The 25,855-nt window shown below is 36.7% G+C and overlaps 1 protein-coding gene across 1 annotated transcript in view; it reads right to left on the bottom strand.

Moving 5' to 3' along the window:
• The window catches only part of LOC135075686 (calmodulin-binding transcription activator 2), a 96,016-nt gene that overhangs the window by 54,939 nt on the left and 15,222 nt on the right, over positions 1 to 25,855 (bottom strand). Inside the window, exon 2 of the mRNA XM_063970138.1 lies at positions 10,582 to 10,717. Coding sequence (XP_063826208.1) covers positions 10,582 to 10,701 — 120 coding nt within the window. The 5' untranslated portion in view covers positions 10,702 to 10,717. The remainder of the gene's footprint in view (positions 1 to 10,581; positions 10,718 to 25,855) is intronic.

The raw sequence follows: 25,855 nt of genomic DNA, 5'->3' as shown, positions 1-25,855 counted from the left end.
TGTCTGTATTTGTTTGACGTCCATTATAATAAAAGTTTCTTTCTGTCTATCCAATACATATCTTAAAGAAATAAAAGATATTGACGGAAAAATCTTTGCCATTTGTTGTCCTATCAAAATATATAATTTTAATTCAGATTCTAACAACTGATAAAGAGCTAAACATTAACGATGTTAGTTGGATATTTCAAAAACCTTTTGATCAGTTAAGAGTACCTACTCGAGAAATACAGGGTGTTACTTTGCATTCTTGCCATATTTACAGAGGTTACTATATTACTGATACTGAACACAAATCCGTAAAAAAATAATGCCCGAAAAATTTTTTTTTTAATCTTGAGTATTTTATTTTATCGACAATCTGTTAAACACATCACTCATTATCGTAACGCATGCACATCACTTGTTGGCGATGGCGATGAAGACTTTTTTACTTTTTATTGTATTTTTAAATAGGTATCTATTGCAATCTATTGTCTTAAAAATGTCTTTTTGACACTTGTAAAAAACTGAGAAATCCATCAATCACAAATCACGTTAAAAATAATACAAAAATGTCTGAAGTGTATTCAAACAACGAATAATTTAATTCAAAATGGTGCTTAGAGTGTCTGCAAGACGTCTTAGACGAAATGCTTGATGACGTACCCTTAGCGTTACACCAAATGCTCTACTACCAGCAGGATGGTGCTCCCCCACAATAAGGACGTCAAGTGCCCGAATAATACGTTTGGTGAACAGTGGATTGGACGAGGGGTCCAGTAGCTTGGCCACCACGATCCTCGGACCTGACACCAATGGATTTTTGGAGTGACTTGAAACGACTGGTATGCGCAGAAGAGATAAACAGTGTAAACGCGTTACATGAAAGGATTGTTTTAGTGAAAACGTTTATGTGTTGCGAAAACTAAAGCGAAAAACCTACGCTTCGCCGTGCTAGACTGTGCCTTCATCAGAACGGAGGACACTTTGAACACTTGCTTCGCAGTACGTAAACTTTGTAAGTAGGAACCTATCAATAAATAATTAATTGTGAATAAGGTGATTTCATTTCATACTTAATTTATTAATTTGTAAAAATAGGGTACAATGTTAAAATTAATTAAAACCCTAATAATTGTTACGTATTTTTGACGGTCCTAAGCCCGTAAAGTAGAAAGGAAAATCTGAAATCAACTGAAGAGTATTATTTAAAATAATTATTATGACTGGATAAAAAGGATGGTACCCAGAGCCATAAAACAACAGATTATTAAGAACTAGGCCACGCCCACTAGGTTTATTCCACTTGCACCTGTAGAACGTGCGAGACAAAATGGGTTTATTCCAATTTGTACTGAAAAACCAAATTTACTAAAATCTTAGTGTACTTTCTTTATGGGAGTCTCTTGTTTATCTTAAATAATAGGTATTGTTCCCTACTTTTATCTCTGTGAATATGGCAAGAATGCAAAGTAACACGGTGTATAAATAAGTAGTTACCTAATTTCTAAAATGAATGTAGTAAAAAGTTGGCAACAGAGCTAAACAAACCGACGATGCTCCGACAGATACGAAACTGTCTGGTCAGCATAATACAGCCAATTCACGTCAAAAGCTATGGCATCCACGAGTTCCCCGATGTTTGCATAACATTATATTTGACCTTAACATAGTAAAGTTAAAATTAGGTCAGAAGCTATGTTATTTTAATCTGAAATCAATAATAATAATAGGAACCATTTGAAATTAACTTCAGTTTCTATAATGAATTATTCAGAATAATGATAGGGAATGGAATTCGCTGCCTGTTGCTGTCTTTCCCGAATACTAATCCGGGCCTTTTCAAGACGAAAGTGAACAGGCACTTGCAGGGCAGGTATGTACTATCATAGATTGCATCTTACTTAATATCAGGTGCGATTGCGAACCGACTGCATTAAAAACACATGTTTAATGGTAACACTGAAATATGTAGAAAAAAAAAAGACATCCCAACTAATATTATAAATGCGAAAGTAACTCTGTCTGTCTGTCTGTCTGTCTGTTACGCTTTCCCGCTTAAACCTCGCAACCGATTTTGATGAAATTTGGCATAGAGATAGTTTGAGTTCCGGGAAAGAACATAGGATAGTTTTTATCCCGGTTTTTGAAACAGGGACGCGCGCGATAAAGTTTTTCTGTGACAGACAAAATTCCACGCGGGCGAAGCCGCGGGCGGAAAGCTAGTTGATTTATAATTTTTTACAAAATCTTGTTACAATCTCTTGTCAAACCTTTTATCTCATCTCAAAAATTCATCCTATTTTATTATGCACTAGCTTTAGCCCGCGGCTTCACCCGCGTAAAATTTAGTTTATCACAGATCGTCATAAATTATAGTCAACATATATGATATTCTGGCTTATAAACAATAATACTGTAAAATTTCATCAAAATCCGTTCAGTAGTTTTTGCGTGAAAGAGTAACAAATATCCAGACATCAAGACATCCAAACTTTCGCATTTATAATATTAGTAGGATAATTTAATTTACTCTGCTATCCATAGTTAAATATTTCTATCTGTAAACGAAATTTCAATTTTAGCGGAAAACTTTAACCACCACTTAAAGGTTACAGTTTTCGATATAAGGTGGAAAAATCCAGGCGAATTTTAAGTAAGCGAAGCAGGTGCTTCAGCTTGTAGTTAAAGGTTATGGCAGTACTTAATAAAAAATTGAAAATCAAACGATCTCGTAAAATATGATTAGAATTACCTTCTTAAAAAATACAGGTAAAATACTTTACAAATATTTATATACTGTACAGTCAGAGTCATGACACCTAAAGTGGCCAAAAACTTGTCAACTCAACCCTATAAAGACATTTAGCAATTAGCGCCATATAATTATTTGACCTATAACATTTTAAACAGTAACTGCTGTTTTCTACTAGACCACATTCTCAAGCTTCCCTTTTTAGCCCAACAGGGTGATATGACAGTTACAATAAAGTAACCAAAAAAATGATTGCTTCCAAAGCCTAATCTCTATTCAGAGCCATCAATTCATTAACCCCAACGTGCCTCATTAAGCTAGTTTTAAAACACTTAATAAATAAAATAGGCTGCAAATTGTTAAGAGCCGTTAGCTGTGCGCACAATAATAGTTAGTTCTGGCGCGCCGCCAGACCACCTAGCGTTATTCGAGCATGGCTTCTTGCCACAGTCAAGATGGACAGAGTAAGCTTACTTCATCCTTGGTATGATTGTCATGGGTCGCGCAACCTGTCATTGGCCTATAATCACGCCGGCGATAGCGATCTGCACGCGTTGATGTGGTTAAAGCTTTAGAGAGTGGAACATATCCCATGTACCTACAATTCTCAGACATGTATGAGTGTGAGTGGTTCCCATATCACAGAGTATCACAAACTTAGATTGTCATGATTTCTGAATAGGACATAATAGGATATGAATCGTTCCATGGCTATATTTATTTTATTTTATTTTTATTTTACAAGGAAAACAATACAGTGTAAAACTATGTAGACTAACATTTTAGAAAACTTATAACCATTAACATGTTTTCACATTTAGAGCCTGAGTAATGCTTGTTTATTTAGATAAATATTAGTATTATACTGCTGTTATTTAATAAGAAATGGGTACAGACTACATGGAAGAAAGAAGATGTGAGAACAAACATTGAAAATAAATAAACACTGCCTAATTAAGGTTTCAAGATACTGATAAAAATCTCATTTAGAAAGCCAAAAGGGAAAGAAAGGACTAAAAAGAACAATTTATATTTTGGTCACGATCCTTATCAGTGAGGGACCGAGGAAGAAGAAGAAGTATATTCACAGTGAACGTCTTTTGGCTGAAATTATGATCCTTCTTTATATGACGTCTTAAATGAACTTAAGATGGATAAAAATAATGACATTTACATCACGTCTCGTTAGCGTCGTGAATCGTGATCTTACTGCTCCTTTCTCTACTGTGGCCTTGCGCTTATTGGGAAAAATCCAGAGTAGTCCGTAAGTAGTCCGATAAAGTATTGTCTAGTGTGTTCTTGGCTGAGTTACTGCATCTAAATCCATCATGCTTTTAGGGAGAATACGGTTTTCCGCATGAATGCCGATCGCCAAGGAGACTGCTCCAATTTCTTTGCACGTTATAAGAAGTTTCCAGTCTTTTTGAAGTGATTGGTTAGAAGTATAGATGAAGATTTTTGGAACCTTGAGTTTGAGGTTATAGACTTTTAGACTTAATATTGCGAGTTTGTTTGTATTTTCCTTGTTATCATCATTATCATCACCATTAGGCTATTTAATCTGAACTGCAGGAGCACGACTTTTTTTTTATGCTAGACAAGGCAGGTATTTGACTGCAATCGCACCTGGTGTTAAGTGAGATGCAGTCTAGGATGATACATCTGCCCTGTAAGTGTCTATTCACTCTCGCCTTGAAAACGCCCAGATTATAGTGTTCAGGAAATACATCAGCAGGCAGCGAATTCCAGTCCCTAGCTGTTCGCATTATAAACGAGTCGTCGAAACGCTTAGTGAGAGACTCTCGTTATGTTACCAGAAGCAAATGGAGGATTCCTACACTCCTCATGAAGAGTTGAGTTGTTTTTTTACTACGCCAGTATCAATATACTGGGGTATGCAAACGCTGTAAGCTTAGCTAACTAATAATTCACGTTACAAGCATTTTCGTATATTTATAGTGATGCTACCTACGTCACGCACACGCAAAGCTTTGTCCACGCAACACAAACTATGGCATGAAACTATAAAAGTCATTCAACACGGGAATGTGATGAATGGTGGCCAAAGATATAAAAAGTAAATAGTTTTAACCACCACTATAACTAATACTTGTTAGAGATTTTATTCGTTAGATGTGTAGGCCCTTTTCGTGGTTTTCATACACATCTCAAATATAGCTCAACCATTAATTCGGGATATTTAGGAGAAGTGGTGGAAGGATCACACCAGCGCAATTTAAACTCGCAACTTAGGATCACGTTGCTTCACCCGCAGGTTAGCTGTTATCATTCATCCATCATCATTATCATCATCATCCATCATCATTATCATCATCATCCCGTATAATATAAAGTACTCTGTGATTCTAACGCATTCATCTACCAAACGCAATATTGTTCGTGCATTCCAGCCAAATGACATCCACTCCTGGACAAAGGCCTCCCCCAAAGATTTCCACAACGATTGGTCCTGTGCTGCCCGCATCTAGGTACCTAGGTACTAGGTAGATTCACCAGATCGTCGGTCCACCTAGTGGGAAACCTGCCCAAACTACGTCTCTCGTCTGTGGTCGCCACGCAATATTGTATCAGAACTCGATGTATCATTTACGATTCAACGATCCAAGCACCACCTGCTGCATATTCAGCCGATGCAAATTCCCAATCAATCGCAAGCAACTTCATTACCATCGCCTCCAACCAGCAAACGAGTACTGTTGACCTCCTCTCACTGATGAATGAATAAATGAATTTGTAAAAGACTAAGATTTCCGAGGTTCACTGTACCAGGTGTGGAAATTTTATGAATTTTGATATTGCCCATGGGAAATAAATATTGATTACGAAGTACAAGAAAATTTGATATGAAATAGTATTTTAGGTCAAGTCTATAGCAAGTCTGAAAATTCTGTATCATTTATCTATTCATAATTATAATTAGCAGTTACTTGACGCAGATACTCGTACCTTAAATGAAAGATAACTATATTGGTTTTGCATTTATTTAGTAGGTCCAATAATGTTTTCAAATTTAAATAAAGTGAAAAGTGAACCTACTCTAAAGTAGACAAGTTATTTGTACGTAGAGCAATAAACTAGTAGTTACTTCTCAATCTGAGCCAATACATACTTAAAAACCTATTTATCTGATGTTCCAACAGATTCTGTAGCCGACTGTCCCAGGTGTAAAAACATTTTTCACTCTTACACCGATGGGATAAGAGCGCATATTTTAAAACTCGATCAATTAATGGACCCAACTAATTGGAAGTGATGGCTGCGGTGTTTTAACAGGTATCCATAAATATTTTAATATCGAGGACAGGTTATGAATTGCTTGGTGAACTACGATTTTCGTATCGGAAATTTATTATGCGCTTACGTTGATACAGTTGGATAAATGAAATATAACACACATTGACATCCGGCTCGAAGGACCAAAAAGTTGATGAATATTTATGAAAGTATTTATTTATTGATATTATTATTGTAAGTGAAATAATGTATCTTCATTTATATTCCTAAACGAATGATTGATTGAAGAACATAAACATTACGAGGAAACATTTAAATTTTGCAGTTGAATTCTTATTAAGTTCTGCCAATAAATATTGATTTAAAAATGTTATAAGTGCTTTATTACATTTGTGTAAAAGCGAGTAAGATTTTAATCCAATAATGGACATGAATTTCAGATCCATCATCTCACCAACATTACTCTTAAAATTAACATGTGAAAAATATGTACGCATTATTCAGTACTGCTCCATATCTTATTAATTCATGTATCAGATTGTCCCCGAATTTTTCAGTAACAACTCTTCGTTTAAAAACTTTGGTTAAAATTTTAAATTTTCACTACAAAAATTCTGTCTTCATTGTTCAGTGATATAAACGTTTTAAATCCAATACACCGACTCTAATTCTCATTTAGCCGGCTTATTTTGCAATGATAGCGTAGTGCACGCCGCCTAGTGTTGGTAGTATACATCTTGGAGTGATGCCAGGAGGGCTGGTGGAAGGGAGAGGCGCTAGCGGCCATGGTGGTATCCTTGGTTAGTTTTAGGGACTAAGGGTGAATTGCACCATGTTACTTTAACTTTAACAAACGTCAACAATCTGTCAAACTCCGGTTATCGTCAAAGTTACGGTCAAAGTTAGATGGCGCAACTCACCCTTTGTGGAGCTAAGGTCAAAAATTGCTTAAGTTTTCTAAATTGAGGTATTGAGCATATAAAATACTTGATCTCTTCTCCAGGGCTACCTACCACTCACAGCCTAAATTCCTCCAGCTACCTTAGCCTTTACTGTTTTGAGGTTTCTGGCTACAAAGAAGTTACACTGGTCAGGATATTCCTATATCTATCATGTTTGATTGCTTACTATGCAAAAACGCAAGAGATTCAAACGTCCCAAAACCCATTTTCACGTCTTCGTTTCGCGATTTTATAGGTCTCTTCATGACACTATTTTTGAGCAGCTCCCTGCGACACAGTTTTATACTTCTGCAGGGGTCATCGTTTTTCATTGTATTATGTACCCTTGTACTATCATACGAAACAAATATACTATACTACTAAATATACTATACTACTATTTTTGAGCAGCTAGTGGCTGCCTAAATTTTGGTAGTGACTGCTAAGAAACCGTTAAGTACCGAGGACGGATCGGAGGTCAATAAATTATGACTCTTGGTAACTATTATCCCAAGCATTTTTCTGAGATACTTCTCGAGCTGATCTCAGGAGACACAACAAAACTTAGTCCCTACAATTAAAACCTTTTTAAATTAATATTTCCTTTGTTTTAAGTAAGTGCCCGCTAAGCTCTCAACACTTGCACCAACCCACCGGGGCACGCAATACTGTCACTTGTTTATGGACAAAAAGGCCACCCGTGTAAAGTGGGTCTGCAAAACATACAAAGTTCAGTCTTCGAGATTAAGTCGTTGCAACAGTGGCGCGGCCCTGGCGGCCAAGATTTGATTCTTTGTTAAAATTGTAGTTTTGTGACGATTATCAAAAGTTTTTTGCAAAAAAAAATTATCTACTTAGGTAGATATTTACCTACTTAAAATTCATTCATCATCATTATTTCAGCCACAGGACCTCCACTGCTGAACACAGGCCTCCCCCAATGATTTCCAGATTGACCCGTTGATAGCACCCAGCTTCCAGCGCCGCTACTTTATGAGGTCGTCTGTCCACCGTGTGTCCCCCCCGCTTGTTATTCTCCTTACATGCAATATTAAATTATCCTAGTTTTTATGCGATTTCAACTATCTTTTCAAATTAAAGTTTATTTTGGGGCTGGTGGTGTTGGACGAGGTGCACACCATCCCCGCCAAGATGTTCCGCCGCGTGCTCACCATCGTGCACTCGCACGCCAAACTCAGTGAGTAAAGAAAGAAAGAAAGAAAACATGTTTATTCAGTATCACACACACTGTGAAGTAAGCAACATTATAGCCCAAAGGGGCCACGGCTCAATCAACGGAAGTTAATCAATAAAGAATACCATTAAAATAACTATGTTACCGATATCTCTTGATAAGTAATACGAAAAATAATTTACTCCTTTAACAAGCGCGCTCAAAATATTAATAATTTTAATTTTACTACTCCCACAGAAAATTAACTTATTACAGGCCGCGTTTACATATAATTAAGTAAATGGGAACATAAATTACTGAGAGAAACAGCTATTTCCGTTTTTAACATTATGTTCTTGTATGATAATAAAGTTATTCCAGTAGGTCAAGGTATAAATAATGGGGCTAAATAGCATCGACGTAGGTGCGAGGGAGATAGTGAACTCATTATCACACGTGTAAGTAGTATTCGATGTAGTACAGTCAACTGCACGCCATACTTTTCATTATGGTTGCAAAATAATATCCATTACAGCCACAATGTTTAACTTGATAATAATAATGCTGTTGAGTGTACATAAATTCGCAACTTCTATTGACTTCACAAAAAAGTTATACAGACATCAAAAATAGGAATTTTTCTCTAGTTTTAGTTTCTCTAAGCATGTTTTATCATAAAATAATCCGAAAGGAAATATTAAAAAAAAACTGCTACTAGGCAGCATTTTTTCAATATGGCAGCGCGAGCGGTAACCATACGAGGTCGCAAAGTTAAAATTCGTAAAAAACACATCGAAATCTATACAAATACCAATTTTCATTACTCCCGGAAAACATTCCAGGTAAAACTACCAAATGACTGGACTATTTGACTTAGATTTACAAGACAATACCTACTATCTAAGTCAGAGCTGTCTAAGCAAACCTTTCACTATAATAGACATAAATACTGTATTAGTTGAGGAATAGTGTTTACAAATCCAAGTAAGCGATTCAAACACCCAGTTGCCCCAATTGTTGCAACAAAGTAAAAACAGGCTGCACGAAACAAACAGATTAACGGCGAACTTAAAAGCCTGTATAATAGTAAGGCCCGGTTTCCACCAAAGCGGAGCGGAGAAGAGCGGAGCGGGGCGGAGACAACAAGAGATGTGAGAGCTGTGCGTAGCTGTCAGCTGTCAGTCTATTGCTTTTATGAAACACCGCACCGCTCCGCACATCTCCGCAACGTTCCACTCTTCTCCGTATCGCGTCGCACACCACCGCTGTCAAATTCTATAGAAAAACAAGTGCGCCCGTCACTTCTCCGCTCGATCCATTTCCACCAAAGCGGAGCGAAGTGGAGATGTGCACATAATGGAATCTGATTGGTTATTCAAAAAACTTCTCTGCTCTGCTTTGCCTTGATGGAAACCGGGCCTAACGGCAAACTTATAACCCTGTGTCCAATAGTGAGGCATTGAAATCCAAATCAAACAATCCACCTTTCGTTTTCCTGGTGTCAGACATCAGTGAAAGTCCGCAATCGGCCTTGTCTGCTTCAAATTCCTTTCAAATGTTTGAAAGTCACAATTGGAGTTCTAGATTCTTTTAACGCTTCAAGCTGTCTATGGAACCGCAGCAAAGTTTTGATGGTTGTGTAACGTTTGAAGGTAGAAGTAAGAATTTTTTATGAAGTTTCTGAGGTTGTTATCATCAAACGAAACGAGAACCCTACTCGTACTTCTTGAGACTATTATTAAATATTCCGTTTATGGGATTGTAAATTGAGATTATTCGTGTTCAATAAGGCTTTTGCAGTCTCGATGGCAGAAAGATACAACAAATATTGCGGTCTTCCAGTAAGTCATTACACGATCAGATGAAATGAAATGAAATAGTTTATTCAGTACATAGGCCCTTACCAGGGCGCTTATACACGTCCCAAATATAGCTTGCCCTATCACCACTTCGGGGAAACATATGGGCTGGTGCTGAGAAGAAGTTTGAGCTCAAAGGTCAAACCTTGCGATTCAGTCCCCTGGATCATGAACTTCATGTGGTCTTTGCAGGTGGTCTTGCCGTCTTATCTCATAACTCACTATAAGATTAGATTAAGCTCAATAGTCTTATAGCGACCTTATAATATCTTATCTTGTTCAGGGCTCGCGGCTCGGAGCACAGCTAACCTTTATTCCCTCTCATCCGCAAAAAACCTTATAACATTATATGATTCTTACCTCAGTCCCCTGGACCTTGAGCTTCATGTGGTCTTCGCAAGTAGTCTTGCCTTCTTTTCTCATAGCTTACTAGATTAGATTGAACTTAATAGTCTCATTGCGATCTTAAAAGATATGCTTCTTATCTCAGTCCCCTGGACCTTAAAGGTTCATGTGGTCTTCGCGGGTAGTCTTGCCTTCTTTTCTCATAGCTTACTGGATTAGATTGAATTTAATATGCAGTCTCATTGCGATCTTAAAAGATATGCTTCTTACCTCAGTCCCCTGGACCTTGAGCTTCATGTGGTCTTCGCGGGTGGTCTTGCCGTCTTTCCTCTTCTTCCAGCAGTACCCGTCTCTTCGGTACCTGACCTTCTTCCGGCTGTACAGCAGCATCGAGCCGCTTTTTGGCCTGTAACAACGAAAAAAGGATTTTGTAGTTATTCTTTCATAATTAACAAAAGGAGAAGGAAATAATTGTGTATTTTCTAAGATGAAAATATTTAATGTGGAGTTTTCTTGTTCTGGAGTTTCAACTCTTTAAGCAAAAGTCTGTAGTGCAATGGATGGGTTCAAGTTGGATAAACATAATAATAAAATTACTTTCATTCAATTATTCCTCATCACACAATTATGAAAAAGCAGAAAAAGATCACTGTCAATTTCATCTGTGACATAGGATTCAGTTCAGAAAAAGTATCAGTTCACGTTTTTCCATAACCAACAAATCAAGAAGAACCTTCACTAAGTATCCCGCAGCACAAAGCAGAACGTAAATCAGTCAAATCCCAACCGTACACCAACGAAAAGAAACCCTCATGACCCACTTCAGCATTTAGACCGAACATAAGTTCGTCAATATCCCTTAGATAACTTATAAATGCGGTCCCATTCCGAGTCAGCTGGACTGGCTGAGTTATACCCAGGCGTAAGGAGGATTTACAGCGCGGCTATAAAACAGGGCCGAATTATCGGCCGGCGCTCACTTGACAAGAAACGGTCTTGGAATTATAAGGAGCTTCCAAAGAGGTAAACTGGAGCACATTTTGGCACAATTAGAGGTAGTAATGATAGGATATAAATCAAACCATAGATTTGTTGCAAAATACAACCTACCACAACGTTATAAAATGCCATAGAGTTTAAGGAGCTTCCTTAATAGGTAAGCTAAGAGCGCATTTTGGCACAATTATAGGTAGAAATGATAGCACATAAATCAAACTATAGACTTTTGTGCAAATTAGCACCTGCCACAACAGAAGGCCATACTGTTTACCTTGATATACTGTACGTACACTGTACAGCAGTACTTATCAGTTTTGAATAAAGCACGTACGTCCTTGATATGGGATGGTAATAGCCGATGCGCCAATGTAATGAATATTAGTATAGGGATTGATTAACAGGAATCACATACGCTACCTTTGCTGCAACAAACAAAAGTGACTAAACGCGATCCAAAAAACATATTATGATTTGATAAGAAATCTAGTAGGTAAGACTTTCTGTTCATCATCATCATCATCATCAGCATCTCAGCCATAGGACGTCCACAGCTGAACATAGGCCTCCCCCAATGCTTTCCATGTTGCCCGGTTGGTAGCGGCCTGACTAGACTTTATGTTAGAAACCAAAACTTACACAAATCCGCGGGCAGAAGCTAGGGCAATAATAAAAGTCTCGACTCCAGACTTTTAGAGGCACGTCAGGGTTTACGGGCCTGTAAAGACGGATGAATTACCAGAGAGTAAGTTCTTGTACCAACAAAAACTTAGGTAATTCGGGTATAAGTGCCCCCATTTGGGTTATGATTCTGCTGATTATCAGTATACTTCTGTATATATTATCAGTGTAAATCAGGTAGGTATATTTCTATATGACCTACTTTTTATTTCAATTAAAATTAATGGACACAAACATCTTTATTGTACACAACACAAAACAGACATTAAAAAAAACCAAATCGTAACGATAAAATTTTGGCAGTCTTATCGCTTGGAAGCGATCACTTACAAACTACCCAAGAAGATGACAGTTGTATAAAATAAATAAACATTTCATTCATTATGTAAATTAACACCAATACACCTAAAGGTCCTCATGTAACTTATAGAAATGTGTAAAACAAAATAGAGTAGACTTTTATAATATAAATCAGTATTATCGTAAGCAAAAAATACGAAACTCAACAAAATTAACAAGCATGAAAAAGCTTTTTGTTGTTTATTCACAGTAAAATTCTGATTCAATTTACTGAAAAATAAGTTTACAAATTATTTGACTACAAAAAGTAGCCTCAAAGTTGTCAGAGCTTCTTTCAGACACAATTAAAATTCTTTTGTCCCCAAGCCCGTGAATGGCGTTGTATTAATTATAACAATTAACTAATGAATGGTCTACCTGGGTGACATTAATTCAAGGGCAATTAGCAGAAGTTGCTTTTATTTGTTCTGACAGTTGTCTTTACAAATAAAATATTTTGTTAAAGCCATTGTCTTTTCAATTTATTTTCTTCAAAAGAAAAGCGACAGACCGCATTCTTTGAATGCTAAAATTCGTAATCATTGTTTCCATACTTTTTGACAGGAGGGATTAGTCCCTCAATTACTTTATGAGACTATAACAGTTGGTATATTGTTCGCCTCACATCATTAATCACAAAACAATACGGCAACAAAACCAATCACAAAATAAACATGAAACCAATAACAGATACTAAACATAAAACTAATAACGATGGAGCAATATTTTCTAAAAATTCGCAACTTTGTATTGGGCAAGCGAGGCCAATTTTACTACTTGGGACCGTACTAAAATGTCGTATATGTAAATCCGTATTAGAAAAACATGACCACGCTCGATTTGGGTCACACACTCACATATCACACGCGTACAGGCTTAATAATAAAATAGACTTCAATAAACTTCAATTTATGTGGAATCCGTGATAATAAAATGTTATATTGCAAAATATTCGGTCGGAACAAAATTATACGGGACTTTATGATATGTTAAGTCCGTTTTTATTAGGTCACTTCCATTTAAGACGTAGTTTTGTTTCTCAATTTCAACTACTTTCCTTATACGATTGACTTCAAAATCTTTAAGTGAAATACAATTTTTTATACACACATAAATATTTTAAATCGTTCTCGAGTTGCGACATCGGACCAGAAGACGGATCTGGTGAAGATCGAGGGAAGTACCTGGATGCGGGTAGCTCGGGACCGGTTAGAATTAGAAATTTTAAATCCGGTGTAAATTTTTGTTGTCCGGTGTAAATTAGGAGATCCTTTGTCCAGTAGTGGACGTCATTTAACTAATACGAACGAGCAGTACAACTATTGATTGGCCATTAGTAAAGCTAATTTAAAGGCAAAAGACTTTTGTCTAAGACGTCATTATAATATTTTCAGTCTCTATCAGTAACTGCCTCCAAGTACGATCTCACGCTTTTACAGCCACTGCTAGCTATCTTCTTCTTTATCGGTCCATTGAGCAATGGAGCGTCTTATACTCGTACTATGATTGCCAATGCATTTGAATCTATTTACTAAACTTTTTATCCGTTCTGTATTAGAACATAATATGGCCGGTCTATTACTTGCCACATTTTTAGAATATTTCTTAACTTCAGTCCTCAATATTTGCTCTAAAAACATCAAGAAATACCGCCCTTCATTTCCAATCTGTTAAATAAATTGTACCTAGTTTATTACACCTTTATAAAGAGGCTCTTGAGGTGTTTCTTCTATTTCCAGAAGCGATAAATAAGGCCACGTGTGAGCAAGCCACATAACAGCACGTTTATGTAATCGTACATATTCCTCAAGAACGTTGAAATTATAATTTAAACTAGCTTTTGCCCGCGGCTTCACCCGCGTGAAATTTAGTGTCACAGATCGGCATAAATTATAGCCTATATCTTAATCTCGGTTACAAACAATAATACTGTAGTTTCAACAAAGTCCGTTCAGTAGTTTTTGCAGAATAACAAACATCCAGACATCCAAACGTTCGCATTTATAATATTATACTCGTAGTAGGATATTTAAAAGCTTGATCTTTCTTTAGAACAATGATGAGGCTTCCTTCGGAGTAGGTAAACGATACTTACAATATTTTATGAACAGAATATCTTAGATGAATAAATTGCTTGTAAAGAAGGTTTTTTTAGCAATTTGTAAATAACTGCTAGTGGTAAGTTAAATATTATGCTTGTGTTACGAGTGGGTTAAACCACAATACGATGCGATAGACAAAAAATTCACTAACTAAAAATGTTCTAGCAACTATCATCATCATCATCATGTCAGCCATAGGACGTCCACTGCTGAACATAGGCCTCCCCTAATGCTTTCCACATTGATCGATTGGTAGCGGCCTGCATCCAGCGCCTCCCTGCCACCTTTACGATGTCGTCGGTCCACCTTGTAGGTGGACGTCCCACGCTGCGCCTTCCGGTACGCGGCCTCCATTCGCAAGCAACTATACACACAATTATTTGGCATTAAAACGCGTTATTCCCTATTAATAAGGTAACTGTTCTTTTCTAAAGCCACATGCACATTGCACGTAAAAAACCAATACCAGTAAACTTAAAAGAAGCAACATCGCGCCAAATCTCAGATTAAAATATCATCCCAATTTAAATTTATACACCAATAAAAACGGAACGGCGCCATATTTCGTGACGTCACACGCAGGGTATATCGCGAAACATTGCGATTCATGGCTGTCAGTTGCGAATAAATCGCGCTTTGCACGTATAAATCAGTGACGTCTATGTCGAGCATTTTAGGCGTTTGACCGTACGTCACGCCGATTGGATTGGCAGTGTGGACGCGCCGTTATAGATACGTTGACGATTGCCTGTCGGTGTGACAAGAGATTTGTGTGAACGCGCCCTAATCTTGACAAACGGGACGGTTTGTAAACAAAATTGTTGCTAAAATAAAAGATAACATTGGAATAAGTTTTGCAATTGTTTTTATGGCCAGTTTTATATTTTAGAATATTTGTACGTTCGTTTCAGCCAAATGCCAAATGACGTCCACTGCTGGACAAAGGCCTCCCCCAAGGTTTTCCACAATGAACGGTCCTACGCTGCCCGCATCCAGGGTCTTCCCGCGACCTTTACCAGATCGTCGGTCCACCTTAGTAGGAGGCCTGCCTACGCCCATATTTGTACACCTGCTTACAAATATGTATACGCCTTAGAATCAACAATCGGAACTTAAAATACATTATTAAATATGACATTGATAAAAGGCACAATAATACGCAGCATGTATTAAGTATACGCTCTTACTCGTATAATGGGCTCAAAATATAACTGGTATTTAGCAAACCATGCATAAAATAATATGATAAGCCTTGCCCAAAGATGTAAAGCAGACAATATGACTAGCCCATAAATACTAATAAAGCAGCTTATCGCGAAAATCGCCGAAAACAACGCCACATTTTAATTAAGTGGGCAAAGACAGTAAAAAATATTTAAACGCAACCCGAGCTCCGAAGAGGGAGTTATGAGCACTTTATTACTTTATTATTTAGCTATCCGACGAATAGTGGCTTAAGTATAGTTAGCCTCAATATTATACAAAGTAAGCATAAAAATAAAAAGTTTAGACACTACACATTTTTTTGTGGCCAAGATTTTTAGATCTATTGCACATACTGAGAATGCATGAGACTATTTGAAAATGTTGTTAAGAATATAATTTTTTTTCGTCAAGATTGTCGTGTTTACATTTTCAATCAAGAAAGATAATTAAATAATAAAACACGCAAGATTTTCCACATAATTATCTATCCACTATTGGCTCAAAGTAACTGGCAATGTAACTGAGCTATAAGAAAAGATGAGAGAGAGAGAGATACCTATTTAAACATTTCCAACCATTTGTAACGACGTAAGAAGTACATTGATGTGATCGCCCCTTTACAAAAAAAAACAAAAGCAACCTATCAATTAAACTGCGATCAAGTAAAAACAAAACACTATCATAAATAAGGCCGCGTACACACTACAGTGAACAGTCCCACCGTAACGAGGTACTTTTTGCCGCGTACGGCGACCTCCAAAACTCGGGCGTTTCATGCAAAACCAATCTGCATGTTCCCACAATGGCGTTCAAACCAATAAATCATCGATACCGAATAATTTCACCCACATTTCGGTATTTATCGTTGAAAAACCGGAATTACTGCCTCGCTGAACCGTAAACACAGCTCGGAACTTTTCAAATAGCAAATAAATATCTTAATCGATGAGAGTTATGCGGTGTTCACACGGAAGCGATTATATCTGGATTAAACTGGTTTCAGGCGGAGCAATTAAGTATTTTACGGGGATTTAAAGTGTTATTATGGATGTGGTGTTAACAACCAGAAAAAACACCGAAATATGTATATTTTAGCTTTTCCGTCACATACGTCGATTATACTCGTACCTAAATTTAACTATTTTCTCAAGTTATATGAATTGAAGTCATTTCAACACAGTTCTCACTGAAGAAGATAACTAGGAATAGCTAAAAAAAAGCATTCTTAAATTTTGGCTCTCTTTGAAGGAGACTAGTAGACTGCCACAGTCCAGCAGTGAAAAAATAGTGTTAGCTTATATTTAAGGTCTTAATTGAACCCTATTTTAGTTGTTTTGTGATTTGTCAAGTCAGCAGTTTAAGAGCGCTTTAACATTTAGGCGACTTTAGCAGCGCGACAAACGCGTGACCGACCCGCTGCAGATAATTTCATGTTATATGACAGCAAATGTCTGCCTTCACATTATAAAAACGCTAATGCCGCGCTGCTGTCGCGCTTCTGACGCCCTGATGTGAAAGCTGGAAAATGTTTACGTACAAAAACTATTTGATATCAATTAATCAAATAAGAAAACAGCTTAATATCCGAAGGAAAAACAGTGGATCGGCGCGGCTGCCACCAACCAACAGAACCGCTGCTAATTGCAGAGCCGTCATGCGATGCGGTGCAAGCGAGAAATAAACAAAAACTTGCTATGAAACTTTCTTTTTGGGTTCCAGGGTCCAGTGGGCAGATAAGACAGCGATAAAAGCTTGAACATTAAGGTTAGCGGTAGTCAAAGTTAAATTGCACGTTTATGTACACACGGCCACACTGTTAACTATCCATTTCCGTTTTTGCTCTCGCTCTCATCAAATGGTGATTATTTGCGATAGAACGAGACCACATGCATGACAGACAATGGATAGTTAACACTGTTGCCGATGGTACTTTATTGGCGGTAAAATAAGATTGTGTGCTATGGAAGAACTAATTCAGAAGTTATATTCTTCTCTTGGAAGAATAGATTTTTTTGCCTATTTCTATTAAAAAAATCTTCTCCTAACATTATTATAGTTTCTCGCAACATTTGTTTCAGACCATATTAGCTTCTTCTTCCAAAACGCTTCATAAGACAAACGTCTTAACATTTGAAGCAAATCATAGTGAAAGTTACTATACCTATCTGAGACTCAAACCCAGAACCTCTTGTTTCAGGAGTCCAACTCTACTAAGCCACGAAGGCGAATATAACTTACTTGTTATACAAGTATTCTATAAAGAATAAAGAAAATATTAATACAGAACCCAACAAGCAATATTCCTACCCCGGGCGATGTTCCATGCAGCATTATACAACTTATACTCTTGAACCACATTTTCTTATTAAACTAGTCTAGCTAAGTTATTTGAGACATGAAATAAGTTGGCTTTTTGGCCTTCGGTGTATAAAACTTTGCTTAAATTTTGTTTTAGTGACATTTAAACACTAACAACTTCAATGGTTTGTTGATTGCCAACTACGTTTTAATTAGGAACTTATTTCGTTCGTTTCAGCCGAAAGACGTCCACTGCTGGACAAAAGCCTCCCAAGGATTTCCACAAAGACCGGTCCTGCACCGCTCGCATCCAAGCACCTCCCGCGACCTTCACCAGATCGTCGGTCCACCTAGTGGGAGGGCTACCCTTGCTACGTCTTCCGGCTCGTGGTCGCCACTCAAGAACTCAGGAACTTATTTAGTCAATCAAAAATGACACCATATCAATTATAATACTATGGCATCTTATGCAGCTGTATTAAGAGCTATTATTAAACAAAAATATTAAGTTTGATATGCGTTGACTCTACATCCTATTAAAAAATATAACGGGGTTGTTCTTGATCACAATCTCAGTCTCAATTGCATGGCATGGGGCCTAACTGTGTGGTGTGAGCCAAAGAACCACCCACGCAGGCTCAGCGTAGATGTACGATATTATTATCTTCCAAAAAGAAGCTCAGCACTTTATTAAAGCGCAAGCATAAGCACAAAGGAATTTGACCTAAAGCGGGTCAAAATATTGAAATTTAAGCAATCTACGAGTATGCTTGTTTTTGAATTGTTTTTGCGCCTCAATTCGTTAGGTAAATGTTACTCAATTATCCATTCAAGACCGCTGTATACCTTTTTAACTTGTAATTACCAAAATCCTACAACTACAAGTACATACGAGTAAAAACCCCGAAAACAGATCTTAAAAAGATTTGTTTTCAAACGATGTCTCCTACATCGCTCCAGTTTGAGAGTGCGCCAAGTGCTAATTTCATAAATTATAAACACAGCAACTGCACGTATTTCACGAAGTTTTCTGTGCGCTACGTTTTATTACCGGCAAGTTTTTCTTTTGAACTTTTTACAAAGGGCGAGTTTGTTCGCCGTGAACACGTTGGAACATGCGCTTTTATGAACATGAAAGTGGTTGTTTTGCGCAAATAAGTTTTATAAGGATGCGTTACTTAGGTACTATCTTGTCTTGGGTATGTTGTGAAACAAACTTGTTGTAAAAATAATTAAATTTATATTACAATACTGTGACTATTTAAACAGTTATGGCTGTCTTTACTTCGAGTTTCTTGTTGATGAATATTAGGTACATATTAACCATAGAATGGCTATGGAAAGCCTTTTTTTATTGAGCCTTTGAGTCAATTGCTAGTACATTACATAAATAGTTACATTTGATCTATAATAAGAAGGACAGTATTTTCAGAAACTACAAAGTACCTCATCAAACTATCCTGATCATCCGTACTTAAGCGTAAAATAAACTTATTGAAACTCCAACCCCACAAAATAACCGCATTTCACAACTCAGTTAAATTACAACTCGCTAACCTGTCACGGTTAACATTACTTAATTAATGCGTCTGTTAAGAAAGCTTTAAGTTGCCGCCGTCACCCGTGCATTAAGTAAGTACCTACTTGCTGGCTTGACATGTGGGTGTAATTATTTTCAGTTGTATTAACTAAATCAAGCCAATGCAAAATTCTTAAAACAATTAAGATTTCAACATTTCAATTCAAAGTTAACTAATTCCTTGGGGGAGGTCTTTGTCCACCAGTAGGAATAGCAGAAAAAACATTTTCGGCGTAAAAATGTACAGTCTAAAAGTTAAGATATCTATGGTCACTTGTAGTCTACTGCCTCACGATGAACACTGTATAAGGAATTAAAAAGAAACCTGCCTATAGTAAATACAACCTACCTACTCAAATCACAGTTTATTTTTAGTTATTCAACATACAAAAGACGATGCCAAAGTGACAACTAATTCTTATCAACTAATTTCATCTGACCAAACAAAGAATGGTAATCTTTCTTTGAGTTCAAATAATTCATCTCTCTTCTCCATTATTTCTCTACGAGTATAACAAGTCCACTCATTCACCATCGCCACTAATGCCCCACTACATCAACGACCAATTAGGTGACAAACCTGTCCAATCACGTTAACCGATGCTGTTAAATCTGCGAATCAGTCGGCGAACTAATCTACCAACAAACGGCTACCGAGTGGACATGACTACCTAATTCGCGAGCTCTCTTCATGAATCCGTCCTTGTCTGGTATTTATCGGGGCGATTAGTGTGATGGAGACAGAAGATCTCGACTAATGCTGACGAATGAGAGGTCGTCTGGGCACCGTTCCCAATGCGCTTTTGAAGAGTTAAACCGGACTTTTGGATGGCCAGTCATAATGCATGGGCATACGTGACTTGATCTGTGCCAGATGGTTATCTATCTTCTATTTAGGTAGATGAATAGATTTGATCTTTGCCAGAGTTATCTGTCTTATGTAGATGGATTGGTCACAAATTCAATTAAGAAGATTAATGACTTTGAAATATTGTTTTATTTGCTGTTGCATTTAAACGTATCTTTTGCAAAATATGAATGAACGTACCTACCTAAATTAAATTATTCCATGCGTTGTTTGCCTAAAATCTATTTACAATCACAAAAAGAGTTTGTTGATTGAAGGTTTTAATTGCCCCATAATTTACCTTTCACTTGCCAAAAATATTTTTTAAAAGCACCAGATATTTATTATATTTCATTAATAACATTAGTTTTGTTTTCATTTTCTCTCCCTATGTCATTAGGTACTCGTATTTCGTTTCCATTATTTTAAAAAAAGATCAAAAGTTCAACAAATGATACAGCAAAAAATACAAAACTAAGTGTGAATTAAAAACCGCTTCTGATGGAGATTAAAATGTACTTGCAATCCTCAAATAGCAATCCAAGCTAACATGCATTTTTCATAATTAAATACGAATGAGGCCGACTGAGTAATTGCTAATGGAAAATGTGACTTGAGTAACGAGCCACTTGACTAATCACTTTATGGTTATTTTTGACTGCAGTCAAGACAGGAGTGATGTTGAGAAATTTTAAATTAGTAAAAAATACTACTCCGTTAAATTTTTTTCTTCTTGTGCAGGTGCCATACTGAAATGTCTTAAAGAGTATTTATCACTTTTAATTATAAAGTTTATTAAAATGTGTCTATGGGACTAACCTCAACTCATTCCATCCCATGGATATCACATTGATTTGAAACTTTCCAAAACAGAAAAAAATCAGTTCCGGAAAGTTTCAAATGTAACAATAAGTATAACATTCTTTCTATTTTTTAAAATAACAACCAACAAACCTAATTAAAAAAAAATGAAAAAACGAAACATTTTACTGAAGACTAAATGCCTTCTTAAATACTGACCAGCAATTATGAACTTTGTAAAAGTTATTTAAAACTATCCATAAGTAAGGTTATTTGAAACAAATTATTTTTACGTACTTTAGTAACACTCGAAGTTACATTCATTTGTGTTGTCAATAAGTAGTACGAGTATGTAGTACAGCTGCTTGCTACGGTTCTTGTAGCAAAGCGCTACGACCGTACTACGACATTCGTTACGCGCTACGGTCGTAGTACCAAGACGTTACATTTCGTAGCGTTTCATACTACGACGGGCAGTATTTTTATCTTTTACACTGTTTTTACATACTAATATATTTTTTATAAATTAAAGTAGGTACATACCTACTGATATTATCATTGTCAAATCAAAAGGGTCCATATAAATACGTACACAAAAAATTCCGCGACATTTTTTTCAACATTATTGGGCTTTGAATCAAATATTGTCAAAACGCTGTTCACCTGGTCTTTAAATAGAATTGTTTAGTAAGTTGCCGGATCCGCGGGATTCCGGGCCGGCCGGCTACATGCCTATAATTCGTCCAGCGATTTACTCGGACCGTAGGGCTGTCACAACTTAGATACATTGACGCATGCATGAGATAAAAATTTAAGCATTGATAAAGCTACTTAATATAAAACATATTATGGATACCTTTATCTAGTATGAAGTGAATAAAGGAATATGAATATGAGATAAATTATGTCTTTGCGATATCTAAGCATAAGACTTATTTTTTTTATTTTTTCATCAATATAAAGCGTGACTTCAGTTTTAAAAATTCCACAATGAAATAAAAAGAGCTCCTTTTTAACCTATTATATTCTTCTTTAGCTCTATTACCCTTATAGCTCCAGTTTTAAATATTTTTCTGGCCATAACTTTCTTTTTTTCTTATGTCAACGGCAAATGCATTTAATTAAAAATTGCTCAGTGGCAGCCCTAGCCTCGTCTCGTATTTGCCTACATCGTCACGGCCGTGCTCAGTTGTTTGAGCACCCTGATTTATGTAGGGCTGTGTTTGCTCGGCGCTACATCGCTTTCTATTAGCAATACTATTGGCAATTGCTATACCGATTTAGAGCATGCATTTGTAACTCGGAAAACTTGTCGTAATTATTCGAGCGCGAATTCATGGACTAGCATGAACGAATGACGGTAGTATTGGTTGATTTGGTAGTTTTAAAATGCAAACTTATTGTCATAAGGTATTTACTCCAAACTTTAAGGTAGTCTTTGGGTCTAGCAGAAGTGAGAGTACGTAGTATTTAAAGTTTTTGGGGAAATTTTAAACATAGTGGCATTTGAGTGGATTCTGAGCCTTACTTTCAAGAGCTTAAAAAACTTAATTTAAAGGATCCATAGTCATTATTGTTAATAATGATTCAGTAATCATTCAGCATCCGTTGATTTATTAAATACTGCGGGTGCGATAGTTTTTAAGGAACGGCAAAATTCCTCTGTCAATTCGAGGCCATGAAGCTAACATGAAATGTTACTTTATCCTTTCTGCTCTTTATACTTGTGAGAACAGTAAAGTTATAGTAGTTTGAAATTATAGTCGCCAGTATACTTGTCTAAATAAGGTAGTAAGCTGTACATTCAACACTCATTTATTTTTGCAAATAGGCTTTTAAAAAGCACTTTTACACGTCCCAGTATTATTTGGTGGTACTTTCATTCGTAGTTGGTGCTCCTTTTGGTCTAATATCTCTAGGTGCACTAAAATTAATCGAAATTAGATTTTCACGATTATAATATTATCAGTAGGTGTTAGGAAGCTGCTAAATAAAATTTCTATGTTTTAAAGCTAACGAGTTAGAGTGTGCCATTGTGGCTTGTACCATTCGTTGCCATCATATAAAAAACTCAAAAAAATAATTTTATTTTTGCAAGTAAGCATTCACTAAACACTCTTACACATTCCAGTATTAACCCTACCACTGCTCCGGGACAATAAATGGGCCAGTGTTGAGAAGAATTAACGCAAGAAACTCAGTCACTGTTGTCAGCCTCCTTTTCAAGTCATTACAGTTTTTAAAATATACATAGTAATAATATTACGTATTGATGCGAGTTAGGCAGTTAAACATTGCAAACATTTTTACCTTTTTATAATCATCAACTTTATAGTAGCCCTTTTTCATTAAGGTAATATAATGTGCTTTAAATCTGTCAAACTGATCAATTTACCTGACCACGAATGTCCAACTACAAGGTTTACCTGTAATTACGTACGCACAGCCCTGTAGTGTTTGGCCGCATCACTCAGCGCTGATTTATGCAGGCTGCGCGCGCGCGCGATTGCTTTCTATTAGCGACGGTGTTTGCTCGCCTGATTCCCGTTAATGGTTAATGTATCGATTGCAGGCTTAGCTTTTGAACTTTTGATAAGGCTGCCGAGTTGAATTGTCATTTGAGTACTTCTCTGTCCCGTGAGACGTATGTGTAACTCACGTTTATTATTATTTTCCTTTTACAGTAAAGCTTTTTTAGAAATCCATAAAAAGGCACTCATGTCAAAAAAGGTCTCAAGGCAAACTTAAAAAAGAAATGATATTACGTATAATAAAATTATCTAAAGATTAACAGATACGTTAATCATTTCTTTTTCTTACGATAGAGGACATACGTAAAAATGTGAAATCGTAAAGGCAATCAGACGCCTGTGGTTCTATAAGTCATACTCGTTGTATAATCAGCATCTTTACATTTTTAATTAAATACTTATGTGTGATTGTACAGTATTTTTTTTAAATTGTTCCAGATTTTGTGTCTGTGTGTCGAGATTAGATGGAAGTATAAACAGTGTAGAAAAACTGACTCAGAATACTTGATAAAAACAATGAAGTAACTAACTTTTTTTTTTTTTTTTTTTTTTTTTGAAAATTATAAATAACTTGAAAAAATCGAACTGCCTAAGGCGGGAATTGAACCCACGACCTTCCGCTTGCCGGGCGACTGCTCTTCCTTTTTTTCTACGCAATTGTTACAATTTGTCTGTACGCCTCGGCTCAAACGAACACACGTTACCTCCACCCCACAAAATCCCAGATAATGATGTTGCGTACAAACAGGTGTGATTTTTCCTTCACCGCCACTATCCTAAATAGATCTCACTTGACCCTCCAGTCGCTTGAGATTGTACGGAGAAACCCTTATTTTTTCCTGCCTTTTTGGTGACACTTTTTAGATTATGAGAATTCTACGTTAAGTTTTGTATTAAGCTCTGCGTAGTAAAGTGCGTAGACTACATAGATAGATTTTCTGCTAGTGTCAATGACTATATCCTCACTAATATGTTCTTTATGATGACTATTTAAAGCTTTCCAGGCAGCGCAGCGTTGAGTCTCAAATCATTTTTTCATAAAATTAAAAAGTTTTAAAACTTCAAAAATCAAAAGTCATCTGCATGTTCATCAGCCGTGTGCATAAGCTCAGTTACATTAAATTTAAGGGTTAACCTTAATTTCCGAATTGGGAAGCCGTAGTAAAACGGTTTTAAGTTATTTAAAAACCCTATCTCCCCGCGTAGACCACACTAAACCTCGCTTATAAATGGCCTAATATAAATTTAAACCCGACAAAGAGCGGCCATCCTCACCTATTCTAATTGCATGACCTTCCACTACACCGTTCTAATTTATACCCTACCCCCTCGTTATAAGCCTCAAATTCCGTCACAAGATCGGACAAGGGATAAGGTGATACATCCCTGGAATAGGGTCGTCCCGCCATTCATCCCCGGAATCTGATCCCCGTGTCACGTGACTACAAATTGGGCGGTAGTTCGTTAGCGGAGGATTTTTGCGGGATAGATTGCAGTTTAGTTTACAATGGATTTTAATAGATGAGTTTCTAAAACGTTTTCGTGTGACCAAATTGCAGTTTGCGTGGAGAGTTTGGTGGAATTAGATCGCAGAGTTTGCGCCACTAGAAATTAGCTCTTACAATCAAATAGGGTTGATGAATATTAAATGTTGGGAAGCTAAAAAGATTACGCGAAAAATATGACTTGATAAAAACGCAAACTAAAAAATTAACATATTAAGAGTTAAAGTTAAATTCAGAGGATGTAAATTAATCAATCAGTCAAAAATCTCTTATTCAATTTAAACCAGTATTTAGGCACTTTTGAATTTCAAAAATAAAAAAGGGGTAGCCCTTAGGGGGCACTTTACATGTCTCCTTATCTTTTGGGCCCTACTATATACCGTGTATGTATAGTATACTCGATTTAGTTTATGTACACATTGTGAATTAGAGTGATTTTCACTGCATCTAGCAGTTGAAGTAGATACAGATGCCCTTGATATTTTACCCCTATCTTAAAGAGGCATCTCATCATCAAAATTATCATTTACCACTGGTGAGGCTAGTTTAAATGAAATCAACTAGCAACTAGTCCCAGGCGGCTCTGTATGCGCGAGCCCAATCAATTGAAGAGGCGGCCGGTTTCCGTCTAATTGCTCCTGCAATTGTTAAACGCGCGG

Source organism: Ostrinia nubilalis, chromosome 10 (assembly GCF_963855985.1).
Source record: "Ostrinia nubilalis chromosome 10, ilOstNubi1.1, whole genome shotgun sequence".
Classification (NCBI taxonomy): domain Eukaryota; kingdom Metazoa; phylum Arthropoda; class Insecta; order Lepidoptera; family Crambidae; genus Ostrinia; species Ostrinia nubilalis.
This window is presented reverse-complemented; position numbering and strand designations above follow the sequence as displayed.